Below are 19,837 nucleotides of genomic sequence, written 5' to 3' on the forward strand. Positions count from 1 at the left end.
TTTTTCCCAAAAATGGATGTGCGGCAAAATCAAAATTGCCGCATGTCCATTTTGAGTCTCAGACCTTACCGCCACCATAGACCTAGCGGAAATGACCTACTTGTGACAGATACCATTTGGCGTGCATCTGCTACACGCGCCAGAAAAGAAAATATATTTTTCAGACGCGTGTAGTGGACGCGTGCCAAAAATGAAATTACCGCAAGAGCCACGTGGTACTCGGTTGGTAACTCCATTTTGGCGTACATTGGGTGCACATAGACGCTTACGCAGCTTAGTAAAAGGGGCCCTCTGTCTGGTACAAACTGCAAGGACTCAAACTTCGATTCATTAAAACTCCTGAAACCGTGGGGATCCATGTCTTAAACATAGAAATAAGCCCATGATAGGTGCAGGTAGGAGAGATAAATCTTCCAGGAACCTTTTAGCATACATCTGTCTTTGTGATAATTCTCTGTTTTCCTCTCTCCAGCCTCTGTCCCTGCTGGTTCCTGGATCCTGACACTCCTGCCTCTCCTGGTTATGGGGATCATGGTCCTCTTGATAACTGGAGCTTTGATACGGATAAAGAAAAAGAATCTGTGTATAGGTGAGGAGAGAAATGGGGTCCTTCTGCTCCTGCAGTCGACTTTCTGCCTCAAGTGGCACTTAAGGCTTCTACTACTACTACTATTTATCATTTCTAAAGCGCTACCAGGGTTGTGCAGCGCTGTACAATTAACAAAGAAGGACAGTCCCTGCTCAAAGGAGCTTACAATCTAAAGGACAAAAAGTGCAGTCAATCAAGATTGAGGCAGTCTAGATTTCCTGGATAGAGGTACAATGGTTAGGTGCCGAAAGCGACATTGAAGAGGTGGGCTTTGAGCAAGGATTTGAAGATGGGTAGGGAGGGAGCTTGGCGTATGGGCTCAGGGAGTTTATTCCAAGCATAGGGTGAGGCGAGGCAGAAAGGGCGGAGACTGGAGTTGGCGGTGGTGGAGAAGGGTACTGAGAGGAGGGATTTGTCCTGTGAGCGGAGGTTACGGGTAGGAGCATAAGGGGAGATGAGGGTAGAGAGGTAGTGAGGGGCTGCAGATTGAGTGCATTTGTAGGTTAGTAGGAGAAGCTTGAACTGTATGTGGTACCTGATCGGAACCCAGTGAAGTGACTTGAGGAGAGGGGTGATATGGGCATATCGGTCTAGGTGGAAGATAAGACACGCAGCAGAGTTCTGAATGGATTGAAGGGGGGATAGATGGTTAAGTGGGAGGCCAGTGAGGAGTAGGTTGCAGTAGTCAAGGCGAGAGGTAATGAGAGAGTGGATGAGAGTTCAGGTGGTGTGCTCAGAGAGGAAAGGGTGAATTTTGCTGATGTTATAGAGAAGCGACAGGTCTTGGCTGTCTGCTGGATATGCGCAGAGAAGGAGAGGGAGGAGTCGAAGATTACTCCGAGGTTGCGGGCAGATGAGACTGGGAGGATGAGGGTGTTATCGACTGAAATAGAGAGTGGAGGGAGAGGAGAAGTGGATTTGGGTGGAAAGACAATGAGCTCGGTCTTGCCCATGTTCAGTTTCAGGTGGCGGTTGGACATCCAGGCAGCAATGTCGGATAAGCAGGCCGATACTTTGGCCTGGGTTTCCACAGTGATGTCTGGTGTGGAGAGATAAAGCTGCATGTCGTCAGCATAAAGATGATATTGGAAACCACGAGATGAGATCAGCGAGGCCAGGGAATACAGTAGGTGTAGATTGAAAAAAGAAGGGGTCCAAGGACAGATCCCTGAGGAACTCCAACAGAGAGCGGGATGAGGGTGGAGGAAGATCCATGACAATGTACTCTGAAGGTACGGTGGGAGAGATAAGAGGAGAACTAGGAGAGGACAGAGCCCTGGAACCCAAATGAGGATAGTGTAGCAGGAAGTAAATTATGATTGACAGTGTCAAAAGCGGCACATAGGTCGAGGAGGATGAGGATGGAGTAGTGACCTTTGGATTTGGAAAGGAACAGGTCATTACAGACTTTAGTGAGTGCCGTTTCTGTCGAGTGTAGAGGGCGAAAACCGGATTGAAGCAGATCGAGGATGGCATGAGAGGAGAGAAAATCAAGGCAGCGGCTGTGAACGGCGCGTTCAAGTATCTTGGAGAGGAAGGGTAGGAGGGAGATGGGGCAGTAGTTGGAAGGGCAGGTAGGGTCTAGTGATGGTTTTTTGAGGAGTGGTGTGACTACAGCATGCTTGAAGGAGTCGGGGACAGTTGCAGTGGAGAGAGAGAGGTTGAGGATATGACAGATGGGGGGGGGGTGACAGTAGGAGAGATGGTGTTCAGTAAGTTAGTGGGGATGGGATCAGAGGAACAGGTGGTGCATTTCGAGGAGGAAAGAAGGTGGGCGGTTTCCTCCTCGGTGATATCAGGAAAAGAGGAGAAGGAGGCCTGGGTTGGTTGGTTGAGGGAGTGGGTTAAAGGGTGAAGAGGAAGAGGTGGCTTGGTAGTGAATTCAAGGTTGATCTTCTGCACCTTGTCGCGAAAGTAGTCGGCCAGTGATTGAGGAGAGAGTGAGGGGGGGTGGGAGCGGAGGGCACTTTGAGGAGAGAGTTAAGGGTGGCGAAGAGACGACGAGGATTGGAGCCGAGAGAATTAGTCAATTGGATGTAATAGTCCTGTTTGGCAAGGAATAGGGAGGACTGGAAGGAGGATAGCATGAATTTGTAATGAATGAAGTCACTATGGGTGTGAGATTTCCTCCAGAGGTGTTCAGCAGATCGGGCGCAGGAGCGAAGGTAAGGGGTCAGCCAGGGCTGGGGATTAGTACGCCTTGTGGGATGGGAGATGGATGGTGCAAGGGTGTCCAGAGCAGAGGAGAGAGTGGCATTGTAAGTAGAAACAGCCTTGTCGACAGACTCGGAGGACATGATGGACGGGAGGAGATTAGAGATACTAGAGGATAAGGTGGGAGGGTCGACAGCCTGGAGATTCCTGAAAGTAGTGGTTAGTGTTGAGCGGGACTGGGGGGGGGGGGTGATGAAGTGTGATGGTGATCAGGTGATGATCTGAGAAAGGAAGAGCAGAGGCGCAGAAATTGGAGGGTGAGCATTTAGAGGAGAGGATGAGGTCAAGACAATGGCCTGTTTGGTGAGTAGGGGTGGTGGAGCTCAGCTGGAGGTTGAGGGAGGATGTCAGAGTGAGAAACTGAGAAGCGTAAGAGTCGAATGGGTCGTCAGCGTGTATGTTAAAGTCTCCAAGAATGAGGGACAGAGATGAGGGTTCAAGAAAAACGGAGAGCCAGGCATTGAAGTCAGTAAGGAAGGAAGGAAGAGGGGGACTTATCAGGGGGGGGGGGGCGGTAAATGACTGCAACTCTGAGTGGCAGCAGGTAGAATAGACAGATGGAGTGAACTTCAAAGGATGAGAAGCAGTGAGACTGCGGTAGGAGGAGAGGTTGAAAACTACAGGAAGTTGAAAGTAGAAACCTGACGCCTCCTCCGCGGTCAACTGGGCGGGGAGTGTGGGAGAAAAGATAACCTCCATAGCATAGGGCCGCGACTGAGGCAGAGTCGTCAGGGGTGAGCCAGGTTTCAGTTAGGGCGAGCAGTTGAAGGCTTCTGACACAGTTACATAAGTACATAAGTATTTCCATACTGGGACAGACCAAAGGTCCATCAAGCCCAGCATCCTGTTTCCAACAGTGGCCAATCCAGGTCACAAATACTGGGCAAGGTCCCAAAAAAGTACAAAACATTTTATGTTGCTTATCCCCAAAATAGTGGATTTTCCCCAAGTCCAATTTAATAATGGTCTATGGACTTTTCCTTTAGGAATCCGTTCAAACCTTTTTAAAACTCCGCTAAGCTAACCGCCTTTACCACATTTTCTGGCAATGAATTCCAGAGTTGAATTACACATTGAATGAAGAAAATGTTTCTCCAATTTGTTTTAAATTTACTACTTTGTAGCTTCATTGCATGCCCCCTAGTATTTTTGGAAAGCGTAAACAGACACTTCACGTCTACCCATTCCACTCCACTCATTATTTTATAGACTTCTATCATATCTTCCCTCAGCCATCTTTTCTCCAAGCTGAAGAGCCCCAACCACTTTAGCCTTTCCTCATAGGGAAGTCGTCCCATCCCCTTTATCATTTTCATCGCCCTTCTCTGCACCTTTTCTAATTCCACTATATCTTTTTTGTGATGCAGCAACCAGAATTGAACACAATATTTGAGGTGCGGTCACACCATGGAGTGATACAAAGACATTATAACGTCCTCATTTTTGTTTTCCATTCCTTTCCTAATAATACCTAATATTCTATTTGCTTTCTTAGCCACCACAGCACACTGAGCAGAAGGTTTCAACATATCATCAACAACGACACCTACATCCCTTTCTTGGTCGATGACTCCTAATGTGGAACCTTGCATGATATAGCTATAATTCGGGTTCCTCTTTCCCACATGCATCACTTTGCACTTGCTCACATTAAACGTCATCTGCCATTTAGATGCCCCATCTCCTAGTCTCGTAAGGTCCTCTTGTAAATTTTCACAATCCTCCCGCGATTTAACGACTTTGAATAACTTTGTGTCGTCAGCAAATTTAATTACCTCACTAGTTACTCCCATCTCTAGTTCTTATCTGTGATCTCTGCTGTCCCATGTCAGTATGCAAGTTTTCTCTCAATTCCTGTTGGTCTTTGCTGTTTAGTCCTTGGGGTGGTCTAGTGGGTAGGATTTAGGGTTCTTACTAGATTCAATGCTCTCACTGCCACAGCCTGAGAAGGTTTGTTTTGCAATGAGATGAATTTCATATGAGGAAAGGCTAAAACGGCTAAGCCTGTTCAGCTTGGAGAAGAGATGACTGAGGGAAGATATGATAGAGGTCTATACTAAGTGGAGTGGAACAGGTAGAGGTGAATCACTTGTTTACGTTTTCCAAAAATACTAAGACTAGGTGGAGACGCAATGAAGCTACTAAGCAGTAAATTAAAAACAAATTGGAGAAAATATTTCTTCACTCAATGCATAAATAAACGCTGGAATTCGTTGCCAGAGAATGTTGTAAAAGCAATTAGCTTAGCAGGGTTTAAAAAGGTTTGGATAGCTTCCTAAAAGAAAAGTCCATAAGCTATTATTAAGATGGACTTGGGAAAATCCACTGCTTATTTCTAGGATAAGCTGCATAAAATCTGTTATTCTGTTCTGGGATCTTTCCAGATACTTGTGACCTGGATTGACCACTGTTAGAAACAGGATACTGGACTTGATGGACCTTCAGTCTGTCACAGTATGACAATGCTTATGTTCTAATGCTTCCCTTTGAGTCCAGCATAGGGTGGTCTTGGGAATGTGTCATCTGAGGGACTATGTAATGGCATTGTGGGGGTAGGATGGTTATTTGGGAACATACAGAGGGGAGTTATTTACTGATTGCATGGGTGTAAGGAGTGAGATTATGTAACTGAATTGGGAGGGGGGGGAATTATCTATCTTGTGTCTTGCATCTCACTGCTGGCTGCTGTTTCTGTTTCTCAGCTCTGAACCAGTACAAGCCAGCACACAGTAAGTATATCAAATTCTTCTTTTATTTAAGCAACAAGAAACACCTCAACCTAACATTTCAATGATAATTTCCACACACCATTGTGGAGAATTTACAGTCCAAAGTCTCTTAATATTTTCCCCCCCAAATGTTTCCATCCCCTGATAGGTTATATCAGTCTTAACTCCCCCTCCGCTTTTTATTAAACTCCCTCTATATTAAAGCACAAGACAATGCAATACATCAGTTAATAAAATCAACAGAGTGGAGTTATTTACTTATTGCATGGGTATAAGGGGGGTGGAGTTATCTATCTTCAGTGTCCTACACCTCACTGATGGCTGCTGTTTCTGTTTCTCAGCTCTGAACCAGTACATGCCAGCACACAGTAAGTATATCATTTATTTAAGCAACAAGAAACATCTCAACCTAACATTTCAATGATAATTTCCCCCCAAATGTTTCCATCCCCTGATAGGTTATATCAGTCTTAACTCTCCCATTCCTTTTTATTAAACTCCCTCTATATTAAAGTACAAGACAATACAAGACATCAGTTAATAAAATCAACAGAACTTGGGAGGCAGCAGCCTGTATGTTTTCTGGGGGGGGGGGGGGGAGTCTGTGTAATCTCAGAGGGTGGAGCCTAAAAGGGGAAGTGAACCCTGTGTGTTCATCAGAACAGTAGGAGGGGGGAAGGATTGAAACCCATGTGTTATTTTCTGGGTGGGGGAGTGTAGCCCAAGTCTTCTTGGTGGTTGGAGCTTGTGGATTCTTGGGAGGGGGGAGGCAGGCATGGGGATGGATCCTGTCCCATCTGTAAGGATGGGGACTGGAGCCGGTAGCTTCTGGGGGTAGAGAGAGAAGATTAACCACTGCTGTTAGGGTTTTGCTGGTTTAATGTCTGACCTTCTCTTCTACAGGGTAAAATGGAGAAGAGACTTGATCTGCTACATCAAGACTGAGGAGACGATACCCTACACTTTCTCTTTAGTAGGGGTGGATGCCCAAGGGCCCAGAGGCTCTGCCCAGATGCCCTATAGGCTCATTTTTAAAGCACTTAGCCTCCCAAAGTTCCATAGAAACCAATGGAACTTAGCCTCCCAAAGTGATTTGAAAATATGCCTCCTGGTGATCTAGTGGCCTCAGAGGTGGGAACATGTTCTTTCCTGCCCAGCCCGCTGGGTTCCCGCTATTCCCCCCGCTTGGCACCACCGTATTTTAAAAATGGTGGCAGAGACTCCCTGCAGAAGTCTTGCCCGCCATTTTGAAAACACGGCAGGGCAGCAGGCAGGAAAGAACATGCCCCTCCCTCCCCGCAGAGACCACCAGGGCAGCGGGTCATCAGCTGCAGCAGCAGCAGGGGGGTGTTGGGCAGCAGCCGAGTAGGGGGCCCAGAGCACCCTCAGTCCACCCGCAGTCCACCCCTGCCCCAGACATGGCTCACCATGTTCTGCCTTATTAAGTGTCAAGCCTGTGTATTTCCATTTTGTCTTGGTTTATAGGATGGAAATCACTGAACAGAGGAACTAGAAATGTCTTGTATGATTCAAAGGGCTTTTTCTCGCTACCTGCTCTGACTGTAGAATTCTTTGCCTATTGAAATTTGCCAGATAAAGATGTAGCAGATTTTAAGACATGATTTGAATATTTGATGTGGCTCCATTAATTACATTGATCGATGGGCTGATTTTTGAATCAGCTGTGTTTTATTTAAACAGAGTGAGGCCGATATTCATACATAAATATATTCATAAATAGCAGGCCTATCTTTGACCACTAAAAAATTAAATAACCAATTTTGACCGCTCAACATAGCCTGTTTGATGCTGAATATCTGCACCTAACTGACTATCCAGCTTATAATCGAAAGTGATCGCCGGCCATCTTCCGACACAAATCTGATACAATAAAAAAAAACGTAGCAAAAATTGGGGATCTTTTACTAAGCTGGGCGTCTCTAACATTTAGCGCATCCTAATCAGCACGCACTAAGGGGTATGTTTACTACTGTGCATTAGCATTTTTAACGCGCCTATAAAGTTAATGTGCATTAAATGCTAACACGCCAATACATTCCTATAGGCGCATTAACGTTTGACGTGCATTAAAAATGCTAACGTGCCTTTGTAAACAGGCATGAAAGCGCTACCGCAGCTTAGTGAAAGATCCCCAAATTATATGGGAGCCAGCCAGTAAAATGATCACAGACATACCTCCTATCAAACATATAAACGTTGAGTGACCGACTCACTCGCAAATGCGCAGTAGAGACTTCCCTCTCTGTCCCGCCCCCGCGTCAATTCGTGATGACGAGGGCAGGACAGAGAGGGAAATTGTGCCGCCGAGGTTGATACCGCTCCCCCCCCGCCCGAGGTCGCCGCTACCGTTACCCCCCAGGAGGGCGGGACACAGGCAGAGAAGGAAGGGCCGAGGACGGCAGCTCAGCTGATGTGCTTGCTGCGTTCCGGCGAATGGATGTGTAAGTTTAGTAGCGGAGAGATGGTGGCGACTCCGGGGGTGGGGTGGGGAAAGGTAGAGGTGGCGAACTCGCGGGGAGGGGGAAGGAAAACCCCAATACCAGCCCGTTTTTATGGGCTCAACGGCTAGTATTTATATAGAACGTATATGTATAATGAACTAGAAACATAAAAAGATAAACAGATATATGGGAACCAGCCAAAGGAATGTGTGTTCATGAACTTTCTATGTTAACAAAAATTGTTATTGTTTTTCTCTTATTTCTGATATTGTGCTTAATTGTCTTACAATCTTTTTTTATTGGAAGCACTAAAGCCATGAGATGTTTTAAATATTATTTTAGGATCATATGCTATGGGAATGTCCTGAAATTAGGAAGTTTTGGGGTAAGATTATGGAATTCTGTGAGTCCCTGTTATATAAAAAGATAAGTTTGCTGCCACGAAGCATAGTGCTAGGACTAGATGGGAGTGGGAAAGACTTGAGACCTATGGAGAGATTATTCCTCTACAAGGCTATTTTGATTGGGAAACAAAGCATATTGCAACATTGGACCCAGGACGTGGGGCCCTCATACTGGCTATGGAGAAATATGTTACATTCACTGGTGACAATGGAGGCATGAAGTGTGCACAATAGTCCAAAAAGTAGACGCCGCTTTTGGGAGGTCTGGGAACCATACGTGCAGGCGCTCTCGGGTAGAGCTCGTAGCTTATTGGTCAACTCACTCACATGATAGGTTAGAGCCGGTTGAGGGGAGGTAAGCGTCACAAAGATATCTGGGTGGGAGGGTAGGGAGGACGGGGGAAGGGGGGGAGGGATTGGGGGGGGGGGGGGGGGAAAGGGGGGGAATAAAGGTTACTATGGTTTGCATACAATGGTGGGTAGCATTTTGGAATGTTTTTGGAGTATCTGCCATGATAATGTGAATGTGTTATTTAATGTTTGTATGATCTTTAATAAAAAATGATTAAATATAAATATTATTTTAGGATTGGATTGGATTTATTAATTTTATATGCAATGTAAAGTGGTTTACATAAAAAACCTGAAACTAAGTTTCAGACATAATATAACATTCTTATAAAATACAAAAAATCAGTATTACAGACAAATTACAAAGTTTTTAGAGGTTTGCATAAACCTGAACAAGAATGAGCATTAGGAAGTTCATCAGGTAAAGAATTCTAAAGCAAAGGACCAACATAAGAACACACTCTGTTCCTTGTTGTTGAAAGTCTCATGACTGTTCAACCCTAAGGGATTATTGCATCATTTTTGCATTACTGGAAAGAGAAACAATGTTAATAGATTGTAGACTATTCAAACAATAAGAGAAACAATGTGTTCAGTTTTGGAAGCTGTGTTTGCTAAGAATATAAAAAGACTTGAAACAGTTCAGAGGAAGGCAATAAAAATGATATGGGGGTTTGCTCCAAAAGACATATGAGAAGAGTCTGGAAGACCTGACTGTGTATACCCTAGAGGAGAGGAGAGACATGGGAGAAGGGATTAATATACAAGCAAATCTTTTCCAGAGATAGGGAAGAGGTTGAACCAGAGGACATGAATTGAGATTACAGGGTGGTACATTTCAGGAAGTACTTTTTCATGGAGAGGGTAGTAAATACCCTCCTGGTGGAGGTAGTGAGGACAAAACAGTGACAAAATTCAAAAATGCATGGGCCAAACACAGAGGATCCAGTGGCGTACCGAGGGCGGAGTTGTGGGGGCGGTCTGCTCCAGGTGCATGCTGCAGGAGGGGTGCTGGGAGCAGCCGTGTGGCTGTTGGCTCCGCTGGTTCTCTGCTCCCTCTGCTGTTACTTCCTGTTCCGGGACAGAAGGAGCAGGGAACCAGCGGAGCCGACAGCCACACGGCTGCTCCCCGCACCCTAGCAGGTAAGAAGAATGCAGGGGGGGAGCCTGGAGATGATGCTCGGGGGGGGGGGGGTGTTATGCTGCACCCGGGGACGATGACGATGATGATGCTGCACCCGGGGGAGGGGGTGCACAGCCGCGATCTGCCCCGGGTGGCAGTTGACCAAGGATCGCCACTGAGAGAGGATCCCTGTATAGAAAGAGTATAAAATCAAAACAAAACTTAAATAACTTCAGCACTTTAAACAGGACATTGAGGAGTGTAGCCTGCAGGGAGAGGCAGATACAGCTCTGGCTACCTTGTTGGGAACTTATAAATAATCCTAAGTGGCTTTCAATCATCTACTGATATGTTCAAAGCAGTACAGACAGAAGAATGCAGCCAGACAACCAGCAATATTCCCTGGCTCAAGTGCCTTGAAAAAGTGGCAGCGAAATGGGGTCCTGTCGGGACTGATTGAGCCTTCAGATAACTAGGATGATATTTGTTCTTGCTAAACTGCTGGTCATTTCATTTAAACCTTGGAGCAGGGACCCGTTCTACCAGGCATGTCCCCACTTCCCCCCTGTACTCTTTCAATCAATAACTCTTTTGCACACAATTGTGGGATAACCATAGGCCGCAGCTTGATTTATTAACATTTAAACTTCCAATTAACATCCGTATAGGATAACCCCCACCCCCCGAGCTACAGTTGTCATAACAAAAACACAAACAGTTGCCCCCTTCCGCCGCTCGCCATGATAGCAAAGCAGCAACTTCCACTTCCAGCTGTCACCGCAACTCTTCACCTTTCCGACTCCGCCTTCACAGCAAGAGCCCTGGCCTGTGTGGACCTCCACACATTCTTCCGGGTCACCCGACCCATCTTAATGAGCTGGCTCAGCCCCCCCATGAGCCATTGCTCCTGTAGCTCGGGCTTTTTGCCGCTGCGACAAACTCCAACGCCATTCCTGAAAAACAACATCTACAACACCACACAGATAAGCCTCCTCACATCCAGTACATGCAAGGGTGGAAGGGAGGGAAAACTGCCTCCGAGGATCAGACAACGCCCTGAGCCTCAGAGGAAGCAGATCCCTTATTCCCTTTCCACTGCCCCCACCCCCCAGCAACCTATTCTCCAATCAGCTGCCTGTATCGTGTCTGGGCTGTCAGCTTCTATTGAGCTGACCAATCCCAGCTGCCCTCGTGCTCTCCATCCAAACACAACCCCCCACCCCCATAACCACATGCTCTTCTCCCCCCCCCCCCCCCCCCCCCCCCCGCCCTCAGAGCCTTCCCGAACGGGCCCAGCCCTCATTTAACTGGGCCCATCGAGACAAGCTCTTGGGCCTTTTATTCATGATTGTCCTATATAAGAAGAAAAAATTTTCACATATAGTAGCATAAATTGAGGAAGGAAGGGGTTTTCGTTCTATGATCACTTAAATCACAAGAGATTGATATCTAAGTCACTACAAAGTGACATATCCTGGTGATTTATGAGACCTTTTCCTCCTACCTGAATATCCTCTAATATATTTTGAAGAGAACATTGTTGGGTAGACTGGATGGACTCTATCTGCCATCATTAACCATGTTATGGTGATTCTGATTGCATTTACAGATGGCACAGGAACCCAGATTTATTGATGGTGATGTTTTAACAGACAAACGCAGAATGTGATGACAGAGAAGGATCATTAGGTCCCCCTATGCTCTGTCAGTTTCATTCCTGGAGGAGTATCAGTCATACCATAGGGAACGAGGATATTTGTTCTGCTTTGGGAGTGTCCACAGTGGTTTTCATTTATGCACACTATAACAGGAATGAACCTCACTTGTCAGCCTTACGTTGTGTATGACCTAAATTTCTCAAATTTGCTGCTTTGTGTCTAAGATTTGACTGTGTGATACCCTGTGTTGCACTTGTTCTGTGACTGTAATTCTTCCATTCCAGTTCAAGGTATTACCTATTATCTACCAGCAGGGGGTGATGAATCTTGATCTGCCCAGTTCCTGGTTGCTTCTGTTTTTGTTCCTCCAGCTGACTTCTCGGAAATCAGCCCATCTCCTGTTAGAGACACAGATCAATGACACCATTTGACCATTGGGTGGCATCGGAGAATCATGCAAAAAGGCCCGAAAGCAGGTTTTTCGGCAGCTCCTTCCTTGCTGGCTGTTTGAAAGGTCTCACAACTTACTAAGATAAATATTACCTACACAAAACCCAACTTACCCGTGGCCGGACAGGCTGAAGGATCTATTTCACAGGTGGTGGGAATGTCCAGTGAGCTAAACCTTCTGGCCAAAAATAAATATGTGGATAAACCAAAACACTGGCCTAGTTGTAGAGAAGCCTTTTGTTATTCTTACTGGGATGTGACAGCACGAGCCAGATCTTGGCGTCTGTTTCCTGCATCTAAATATAAGCATCCAAGCTAAAAAAAAAAAAAATTAAAATGCCCAAAATGAAAACTACTACTACTTAACATTTCTAAAGCGCTACTAGGGTTACTCAGCGCTGTACAATTTAACATAGAAGGACAGTCCCTGCTCAAAGAGCTTACAATCTAAAGGACAAGTGAACAGTCAGTCCAATAGGGGCAGTCAAATTGGGGCAGTCTGGATTTTCTGAAAGGTAAGAGTTAGGTGCCGAACGCAGCATTGAAGAGGTGGGCTTTCAGCAAAGACTTGAAGATGGGCAGGGAGGGGGCTTGGCGTAAGGGCTCAGGAAGGTTGTTCCAAGCATAGGGTGAGGCGAGGCAGAATGAGCGGAGCCTGGAGTTGGCGGTGGTGGAGAAGGGTACCGAGAGGAGGGATTTGTCCTGTGAACGGAGGTTTCGGGCGTCTGTTTCCTGCATCTAAATATAAGCATCCAAGCTAAAAAAAAAATTAAAATGCTTGTATTTTCTGCAAAATGTGTGCTTCATGTTTGGGTTTTACCAGGCGCATGCGCACAGAAGCTGAGCTTAGCGTGGAATTCTTCTCACATGTGCTGAGCACAATCCTCCTGCCGAACTCCCTAATAGTGAGCGCACGGCAAAGGAGGACACATTGATCCAATCTGGGTTTTGCTTCCATTGAAAGCAATGGGAGTAAAACCCAGACTGGCTGAATCAGTCCTCCTTTTTCTGGATCCATATGGTAACCTTAAGCGAGCCTATTATCTTTGATCATTAGGGCGTTGTTCTGTTCTGGCGGTATTTTTACGGCGCTATTCGGAACAGCACCAGAGTTTTGATCATCTGCCTGTGCATGTAAGTTTCTGTGTGCAGAACCTGAAACTCCTGCTCCCACAGAAATGCTTTGGCCCATTTTTTTGTTGGGGGGGGGGGTTATTTCTCTGGAACCCTTGTTCCGATTTGACCTGTTTTTCAACTCGATGTGTCTTTTCACCAGTTTTTCTCATATGCCAGGTTTTATCCAGTGCAATTAAATTTTGCCCCCAGACAATAGGCATTTCATGACCCTTTTTGTGTCATTCTTTCCAGCTTCTGTTGGACTAGAAAGAACACAAAGGCATGAGGTAAACAAACAAATATCCAGTGTACATGAATGTAACTCACCTTGAGCTACTACTGAAAAGATGTGAGCAAAATCCAAAATAAATATATAACTAAAAAAAATAATTGGGCCTGTGTTCCTCGGGTCTTATTTTTCTTTCTCAGCCCAGCAACCTTGTGGAGTGTTCTGCTGCTTAGCAAGAAGTGATGTGAGGAGGAGCGTTGGGGGCTGTAACTGGAGAAAGTGCTGCCTCATTTATTTATTTATTTGTTGCATTTGTATCCCACATTTTCCCACCTATTTGCAGGCTCAATGTGGCTTACAGGGCATAATCGAATGGCACCGGCCAAAACGATGGGCGGCCATCTTTGGGGCCGGCTCCACGAAGGGGCGGAGCCAAGCGTATTTTCGAAATACGCCTGGAGCCGGCCAAATCGCTCGCTGGAGTTAGATGAGATGGCCGACTCCGATTTTCAGCCATAATGGAAACCGGAGCCGGCCGTCTCAAATCCGGCCAACTGCAAGCCTTTTGGTCGTGGGAGGAACCAGCATTTGTAGTGCACTGGCCCCCCTCACATGCCAGGACATCAACCGGGCACCCTAGGGGGCACTTAAAAATTAAAAAAAAAAATTAGCTTCCAGGTGCATAGCACCCTTCCCTTGTGTACTGAGCCCCCCAAACCCCCCCCCCCCCAAAATCCACTCCCCACAACTCTACACCATTACCATAGTCCTAAGGGCTGAAGGGGGGCACCTACTTGTGGGTACAGTGTGTTTTGGGGGGTTTTGGAGGGCTCCCATTTACCACCACAAGTGGAACAGGTAGGGGAGGATGGGGCCTGGGTCCACCTGCCTGAAGTGCACTGCATCTACTAAATACTGCTCCAGGGGCCTGAATACTGCTGTCAGGGAGTTGGGTATGACATTTGAGGCTGGCATACAGGCTGGCCAAAAAAGTTTTTTACGTTTTTTTTTTTGGTGGGAGGGGGTTAGTGACCACTGTGGGAGTCAGGGGAGGTCATCCCCGATTCCCTCCGGTGGTCATCGGGTCAGTTGGGGCACTTTCTTTTGGAATTGGACCTAAAAAGAAAGGATCCAAATAAAGCAGACCAAATTCTATCAGGGCCGGATTTCTTTTTTCATTATCGGGCAAAGACAGCCATCTGAATGCACGCCCCATCCTGCCCTGTCCTGCCTTCGCGACCATGCCGACATGCCCCCTTTGAACTTTCGCTGGCCCCGCTACGGAACGCAATTCAAGCCACCCAAAATCGGCTTTTGATTATGCCGATTTGGGCGGATTCAGGAGATCGCCGCCCATCTCCCGATTTGTTTCGGAAGATGGGTGGTGATCTGTTTCAAAAATCAGCTGGATAGTGCAGTAGTGGCAGTCGCCAATACCGGCATGAACAAATACAAAGGCCCTCATGATCAAAAGCAAACTCAGGTGTTAGAGGCTGTTAACGCCATTCTAGCACCGGAGTTTGCAGCCGACCCATGATCAGAGCCCTCGAGCGCCTGAAACAACGCACTCGAGGGCTCTTAGCGCAAGTAGCATGCAAATGCATGCTAAACAGGGCTCTTAGTGCAATTAGCTTGCAAATGCATGCTAATCAGCGCTTAACGCATTCATCCCCAATGATCAGCGTCCAGCGTGCCAAAGATTGGGTCGCTGGCTGCAGCAAAATCAACGCCAGCTCCGAGCTGGCGTTAGACTTTGCGGATCATTGGGGAGGAATGGTGAGCCCTGTCCAGCATGAAGTTGCATGCTGGCAGGCCCCCGTTCCCCCCCAAAAGCAAACGCAAACAGGGGGCTGGAGGTCCGGTGGGTCTCCAGCCCCCCTCCCCCAAACCCCCAGAAAATGTTGTTGCCATTGCCGGCTAAACGCTTTCCCACCCTCCCACCCAGCGACGGGGGGGGGGGGGCCGGAGGTCCGGAGGACCTCCGGTCCCCCCCCCCCCGACGATTCCCCCCCTTCCATGTTCAAGGAGGGCTGGAGATCCGGAGGGTCTCCAGCCCCCCCCCCCAAACCCCCACAAAATGTAGTGGCCGCCGGCCAAGCCAAACCCTCTCCCACCCTGCCACCCAGCGATGGGGGTGGGTGGGTGCTGGAGGTCTGGTGCTGTGTTTTGAGCAGTTTGGAGTTTCTTTATAATTTGTTCTTTACATCCCGCGTAGGTTCCGTTGCAGTAATCTGGATGGTTTAGTAACATGGATTGTACTAAGTTGCAAAACATTTCCCTCGGTGGGGGGAGGGGGGGAAGGTTTCACTCATTTGAGCTTCTACATTGAGTTAAACATTAACAGTAGGAACTGGAGAAGGGTGGGACTGAAAGAAGGTGCTAACAGAAAGTGAAAGTTCTGCAGCCCTTTTGTTCTTAGCTGCTGTGGAAACCGGATTAGATGAGGGGAGCTGGATATTTTGGGGTGCTTATACTGGGGATGCTGTCTCCTTTGGGCATGCACTGCACCCAGTCTGAGGGTGAGTAAGGGTATCATTACCCTGTGGACTCTCAGCCTTTCACCAGTGAACTGAGGGAGGGGATTGGGGCTCCCCTGCACGTTAGGAGTGAATGCAACCCCCAGCATCAGAAAGGGAAGAGAAATATAGTAGTCCAGTGACACTGATACTGGACAAGGCATTTATTACAGACATGAATTGAGGTTGAAGGGGGGCAGACTCAGGAATAATGTCAGGAAGTATTTTTTCACAGAAAGGGTGGTGATACACGGAATGTCCTCTGGGAGGAGGTGGTGGAGATGAAAACAGTAATGGAATTCAAACCTGTGGGATAAACACCAGGCAATCCTGTTTAGAAGGAATGGATCCATGGAATCTTAGCAGAGATTGGGTGACAACACCGGTAATTTGAGAGTAAAACCGGTGCTGGGTAGACTTTTACGGTCTGTGCCGAGAAAGGCAAGGACAAATCAAACTCGGGTATACATATCACATTCCATGTAAAATGAGTTTATCTTGTGCAAAGTGGGTGGACTGTTCAGATCTTTATCTGCTGTCATTTACTATGTTACTACGTTGCTATATATTCTATCTCTGCTGCCTGAAAATTTGCATGGAAAAAAATATGCCTAGGTGTATTCTATAAAGTATGCCTACATTTTATAGAATAGACTTAAATTTCCACGCAGTATCTAGAATAACACCAAGCAACTCTCCATGCGATCAAATGTAGTCGCAATCGTTTACACCATGTCGGAGTAAATCTTGATGCCTAAATTAGGTGCAGAGTGGGTGTTTTCTATAACAACGCGCATAGATTTTAGAAACGCCCATGCCTCGTCCATGGCCACACCTCCTTTTCAAGTATGTGACTTAGAATTTAGGCGCACCATGTTACAGAATATGCTTAGCGAGTTGTGCGCGTAAATCTTAATGCCAATTACTGATGATAATTGCTTGTTAACATCCAATTAACAAAGCTAAAGTAACCAATTAAGTTACGTGCATTGCTATAGAATATGCTGTAATATCTGCATGAAACTAAGATGCCATATATGGGATCCCAGGGAAAATGTTTTGGCTTCATGGCTGTGAGCAGTTAATTACATTCAGGAGTCCAGGGCCGTGCTAACCCGGTAAGCGGGGTAAGCACGGCAGGGGGGCGCCTCACCTTCAAGGGCGCAGTCAGACGTCAGTGTTCTAAAAATTAAAAAAATATAAACAAACCTCTCGCGTTGGCGCTGCACCGCCTATATGCGCATGCGCTGCTGGCTCTGGCTGCTGCCTTCCCGTGCGCAGCGCTCATTGGTCTGTTTAGCTCCGCCCCAGCTCTTCGACACACAGTGTGACGCTGCACCTGGAGCCTTGCAGGCCGACACTCTCCGAAGGACCTGGGGCTGGGGTGTTGCCAACGAGTGACACCGCTGCTGCCGCATTGGAGTGCAGTGCTGACTGAAAGGAGAGAGGAGAGCGCTGCTGATCCGCTGCTGCCTGCTCCCGCGGCACTCCTCCATTAATTTTGTTTTTTTGCTGAGAGTGAGAGACTGCCGACGTCTCCCTTCCCTTTGCGCTCGTTGGTTCCCTCAGTGTCCCGCCTTCTTCTGACGTCAGAAGAAGGCGGGACACTGAGGGAACCAACGAGCGTGAAGGGAAGGGAGACAGCGCTTTCACTGATGCTGCTGCTGCGACCAGAAGATTCAAAGGCCCCAAGGCGCAGAGCTGAGGTAAGGGAAGGGCAGAGAGGCATGGATGGGAGGGCAGAGAGGCATGGATGGGAGGGCAGGGCCCAGGGAGAGGACAAATTGCTGAAAATGGAGGGGAGGGGAGAGAGGAGGATTGCTGGCTATGGATGGAGGAGGGAAGGGCAGAGAGGGACAAGGATGGACATGGATGGGAGGACAGGGCCCAGGGAGAGGACAAATTGCTGGAAATGGAGGGGAGGGGAGAGGAGGATTGCTGGCTATGGATGGAGGAGGGAAGGGCAAAGAGGGACAAGGATGGACATGGATGGGAGGACAGGGCCCAGGGAGAGGAGAAATTGCTGGAAATGGAGGGGAGGGGAGAGAGGAGGATTGCTGGCTATGGATGGAGGAGGGAAGGGCAGAGAGGGACAAGGATGGACATGGATGGGAGGGCAGGGCCCAGGAAGAGGAGAAATTGCTGGAAATGGAGGGGAGGGGAGAGAGGAGGATTGCTGGCTATGGATGGAGGAGGGAAGGGCAGAGAGGGACAAGGATGGACATGGATGGGAGGACAGGGCCCTGGGAGAGGACAAATTGCTGAAAATGGAGGGGAGGGGAGAGAGGAGGATTGCTGGCTATGGATGGAGGAGGGAAGGGCAGAGAGGGACAAGGATGGACATGGATGGGAGGACAGGACCCAGGGAGAGAGGAGAAATTGTTGGAAATGGATATAGAGCAAGAAATGAAGAAGAAAGGAGGAAAGTAAAGAAATAAATGGAAAGGAAGCCCTGGAAATGGAGTTAAGAGGACAGATAGCAGCAGAATCAGATACTGGGCCAGCATGATTGGAAAAAGAAAGTCACCAGACAACAAAGGTAGAAAAAAAATCATTTTATTTTCATTTTAGCGTTTGGAATATGTCCACTTTGAGAATTTACATCTGCTATCTTATTTTGCAATGTATAGCAATTTGTTTCTAAGAATATTACTGACAATTCCTTTCAGTGTGGCAAGTGGTGAGCGATCATTTTCACGGGGGGGGGGGGGGGGGGGGGGGGGCGCCAACTGATAGTCTGCAGGGGGGCGCCAGAGACCCTAGGCACGGCCCTGAGGAGTCCTTAAAGGCTGCCATCAGTTTAACTTCTGAACGTGAGAGTAATTGAGTCCCTCCATCAGATGTGGCAGTAAGGTTGAAGGCAGGATGCTCGCATTTATGTCTGAGACCAGGAATTCATGTAACAAAGGACATCAGGGGATCCCAAAGGCCGATTTTGGTCACTAGAGGAGTTAGAAATATTGTGAACAGGGAGCTGAGGCAGCCTTTGATCAGAACTGAAAGGGGCAGTCCTTGGAATACACATCATTTTCAGAGGGGTCTTTTGCATTCACTACCACTTATGTAGGTAAATGTGTTTGTTTTTAATCTTGTACTGCTTTTGTAAGACCGCTTGTGTATATATGATGGGACACAAGTATGGTGGGAGTGAGGGGGGGGGTAAAAGTTTTTTTAAAGGGGTATGTGTATGGTGGGTGAGGTTTGGGAGTGTTCTTGGAGGGGAGGGAAGAATTTTATACAGTTGTGCGAAGATTTGTGAGTGGCAGGGTGAATTGTTTTGGGAGGAGGGAGCTGCCAGCCTTCTTACTTCTTTGCCAACTCAGCCTCCTCTTTGTTTCTGTAAGTTCCACATGTAACGTTTCCGCTAACAAATATACGTGTTACGTTTTTGCGCATACAGGCATGTGGAAGGCACATGGTTAAGCACCATTGGAGGTGCCCAGGTAGGTGTTATTTTATACTAGTAAAAATGGCCCGTTTCTGACAAAAATGAAACGGGTGCTAGCAAGGTTTTCCTCTGAGTGTGTATGTTTGAGAGAGTGCGTGTGAGAGATGGAGTGTGTGTGTCAGAGAGAGAATGAGAGAGAGACAAAGTGTGTGTGTGTGTGTGTGTGTGTGTTTGTGTGTGAGAGACAGAGTGTCTGTGTGTGTGACAGAGAGATAGAGTGTGATAGAGAGTGTGTGTGACAGAGAGTGTATGTGAGAGACAGTGAGTGAGTGTGTGCCCTCACCCCGCCCTCTCGCAGGCCCCACCCCACCCCACCCCCCTCTCGCTGCCCCCTCCCCTCCCCCACCCCAACTCTCTGGTTTCAGGCCCCCCTCCCCATGCCCCCTCTCTGGTCTCAGGCCCCCCTCCCCACGGCCCTCCTCTCGCACGGCCCCCCTCCCCACCCCCACCCCTCTGGTCTAGGTCCCCCCTCCCCAACTCCTTCTCCCCTGCCCCCCCCAGCCATCCATGTCCAGTGACCCTCCTCTCACCCTGCCCCCCTGCAGCCA

At 47.7% G+C, this 19,837-nt stretch overlaps 2 protein-coding genes across 4 annotated transcripts in view; both read left to right on the top strand.

The window, feature by feature from the left end:
• Positions 1-19,837, top strand: part of LOC115466177 (class I histocompatibility antigen, F10 alpha chain-like) — a 159,558-nt gene that overhangs the window by 133,044 nt on the left and 6,677 nt on the right. Inside the window, exon 1 of one of the 2 annotated variants that reach the window (XM_030197268.1) lies at positions 15,773-15,844. The exons of the other annotated variant lie outside the window; for it this stretch is intronic. The gene's annotated coding sequence lies outside the window, so the exon portion shown is untranslated. Of the gene's footprint in view, positions 1-15,772; positions 15,845-19,837 lie in introns of those variants that run through there. 2 annotated transcript variants of the gene reach the window in all.
• Positions 1-19,837, top strand: part of LOC115466176 (major histocompatibility complex class I-related gene protein-like) — an 80,141-nt gene that overhangs the window by 48,469 nt on the left and 11,835 nt on the right. Inside the window, exons 5-7 of one of the 2 annotated variants that reach the window (XM_030197267.1) lie at positions 473-589; positions 5,874-5,900; positions 6,436-6,533. In XM_030197267.1, the coding sequence (XP_030053127.1) occupies positions 473-589; positions 5,874-5,900; positions 6,436-6,440 (149 nt within the window). In that variant the 3' untranslated portion in view covers positions 6,441-6,533. Of the gene's footprint in view, positions 1-472; positions 590-5,873; positions 5,901-6,435; positions 6,534-19,837 lie in introns of those variants that run through there. The other variant, XM_030197266.1, reaches the window with a different exon arrangement.

The sequence above is a fragment of the Microcaecilia unicolor genome, chromosome 3 (genome assembly GCF_901765095.1).
Source record: "Microcaecilia unicolor chromosome 3, aMicUni1.1, whole genome shotgun sequence".
NCBI lineage: Eukaryota > Metazoa > Chordata > Amphibia > Gymnophiona > Siphonopidae > Microcaecilia > Microcaecilia unicolor.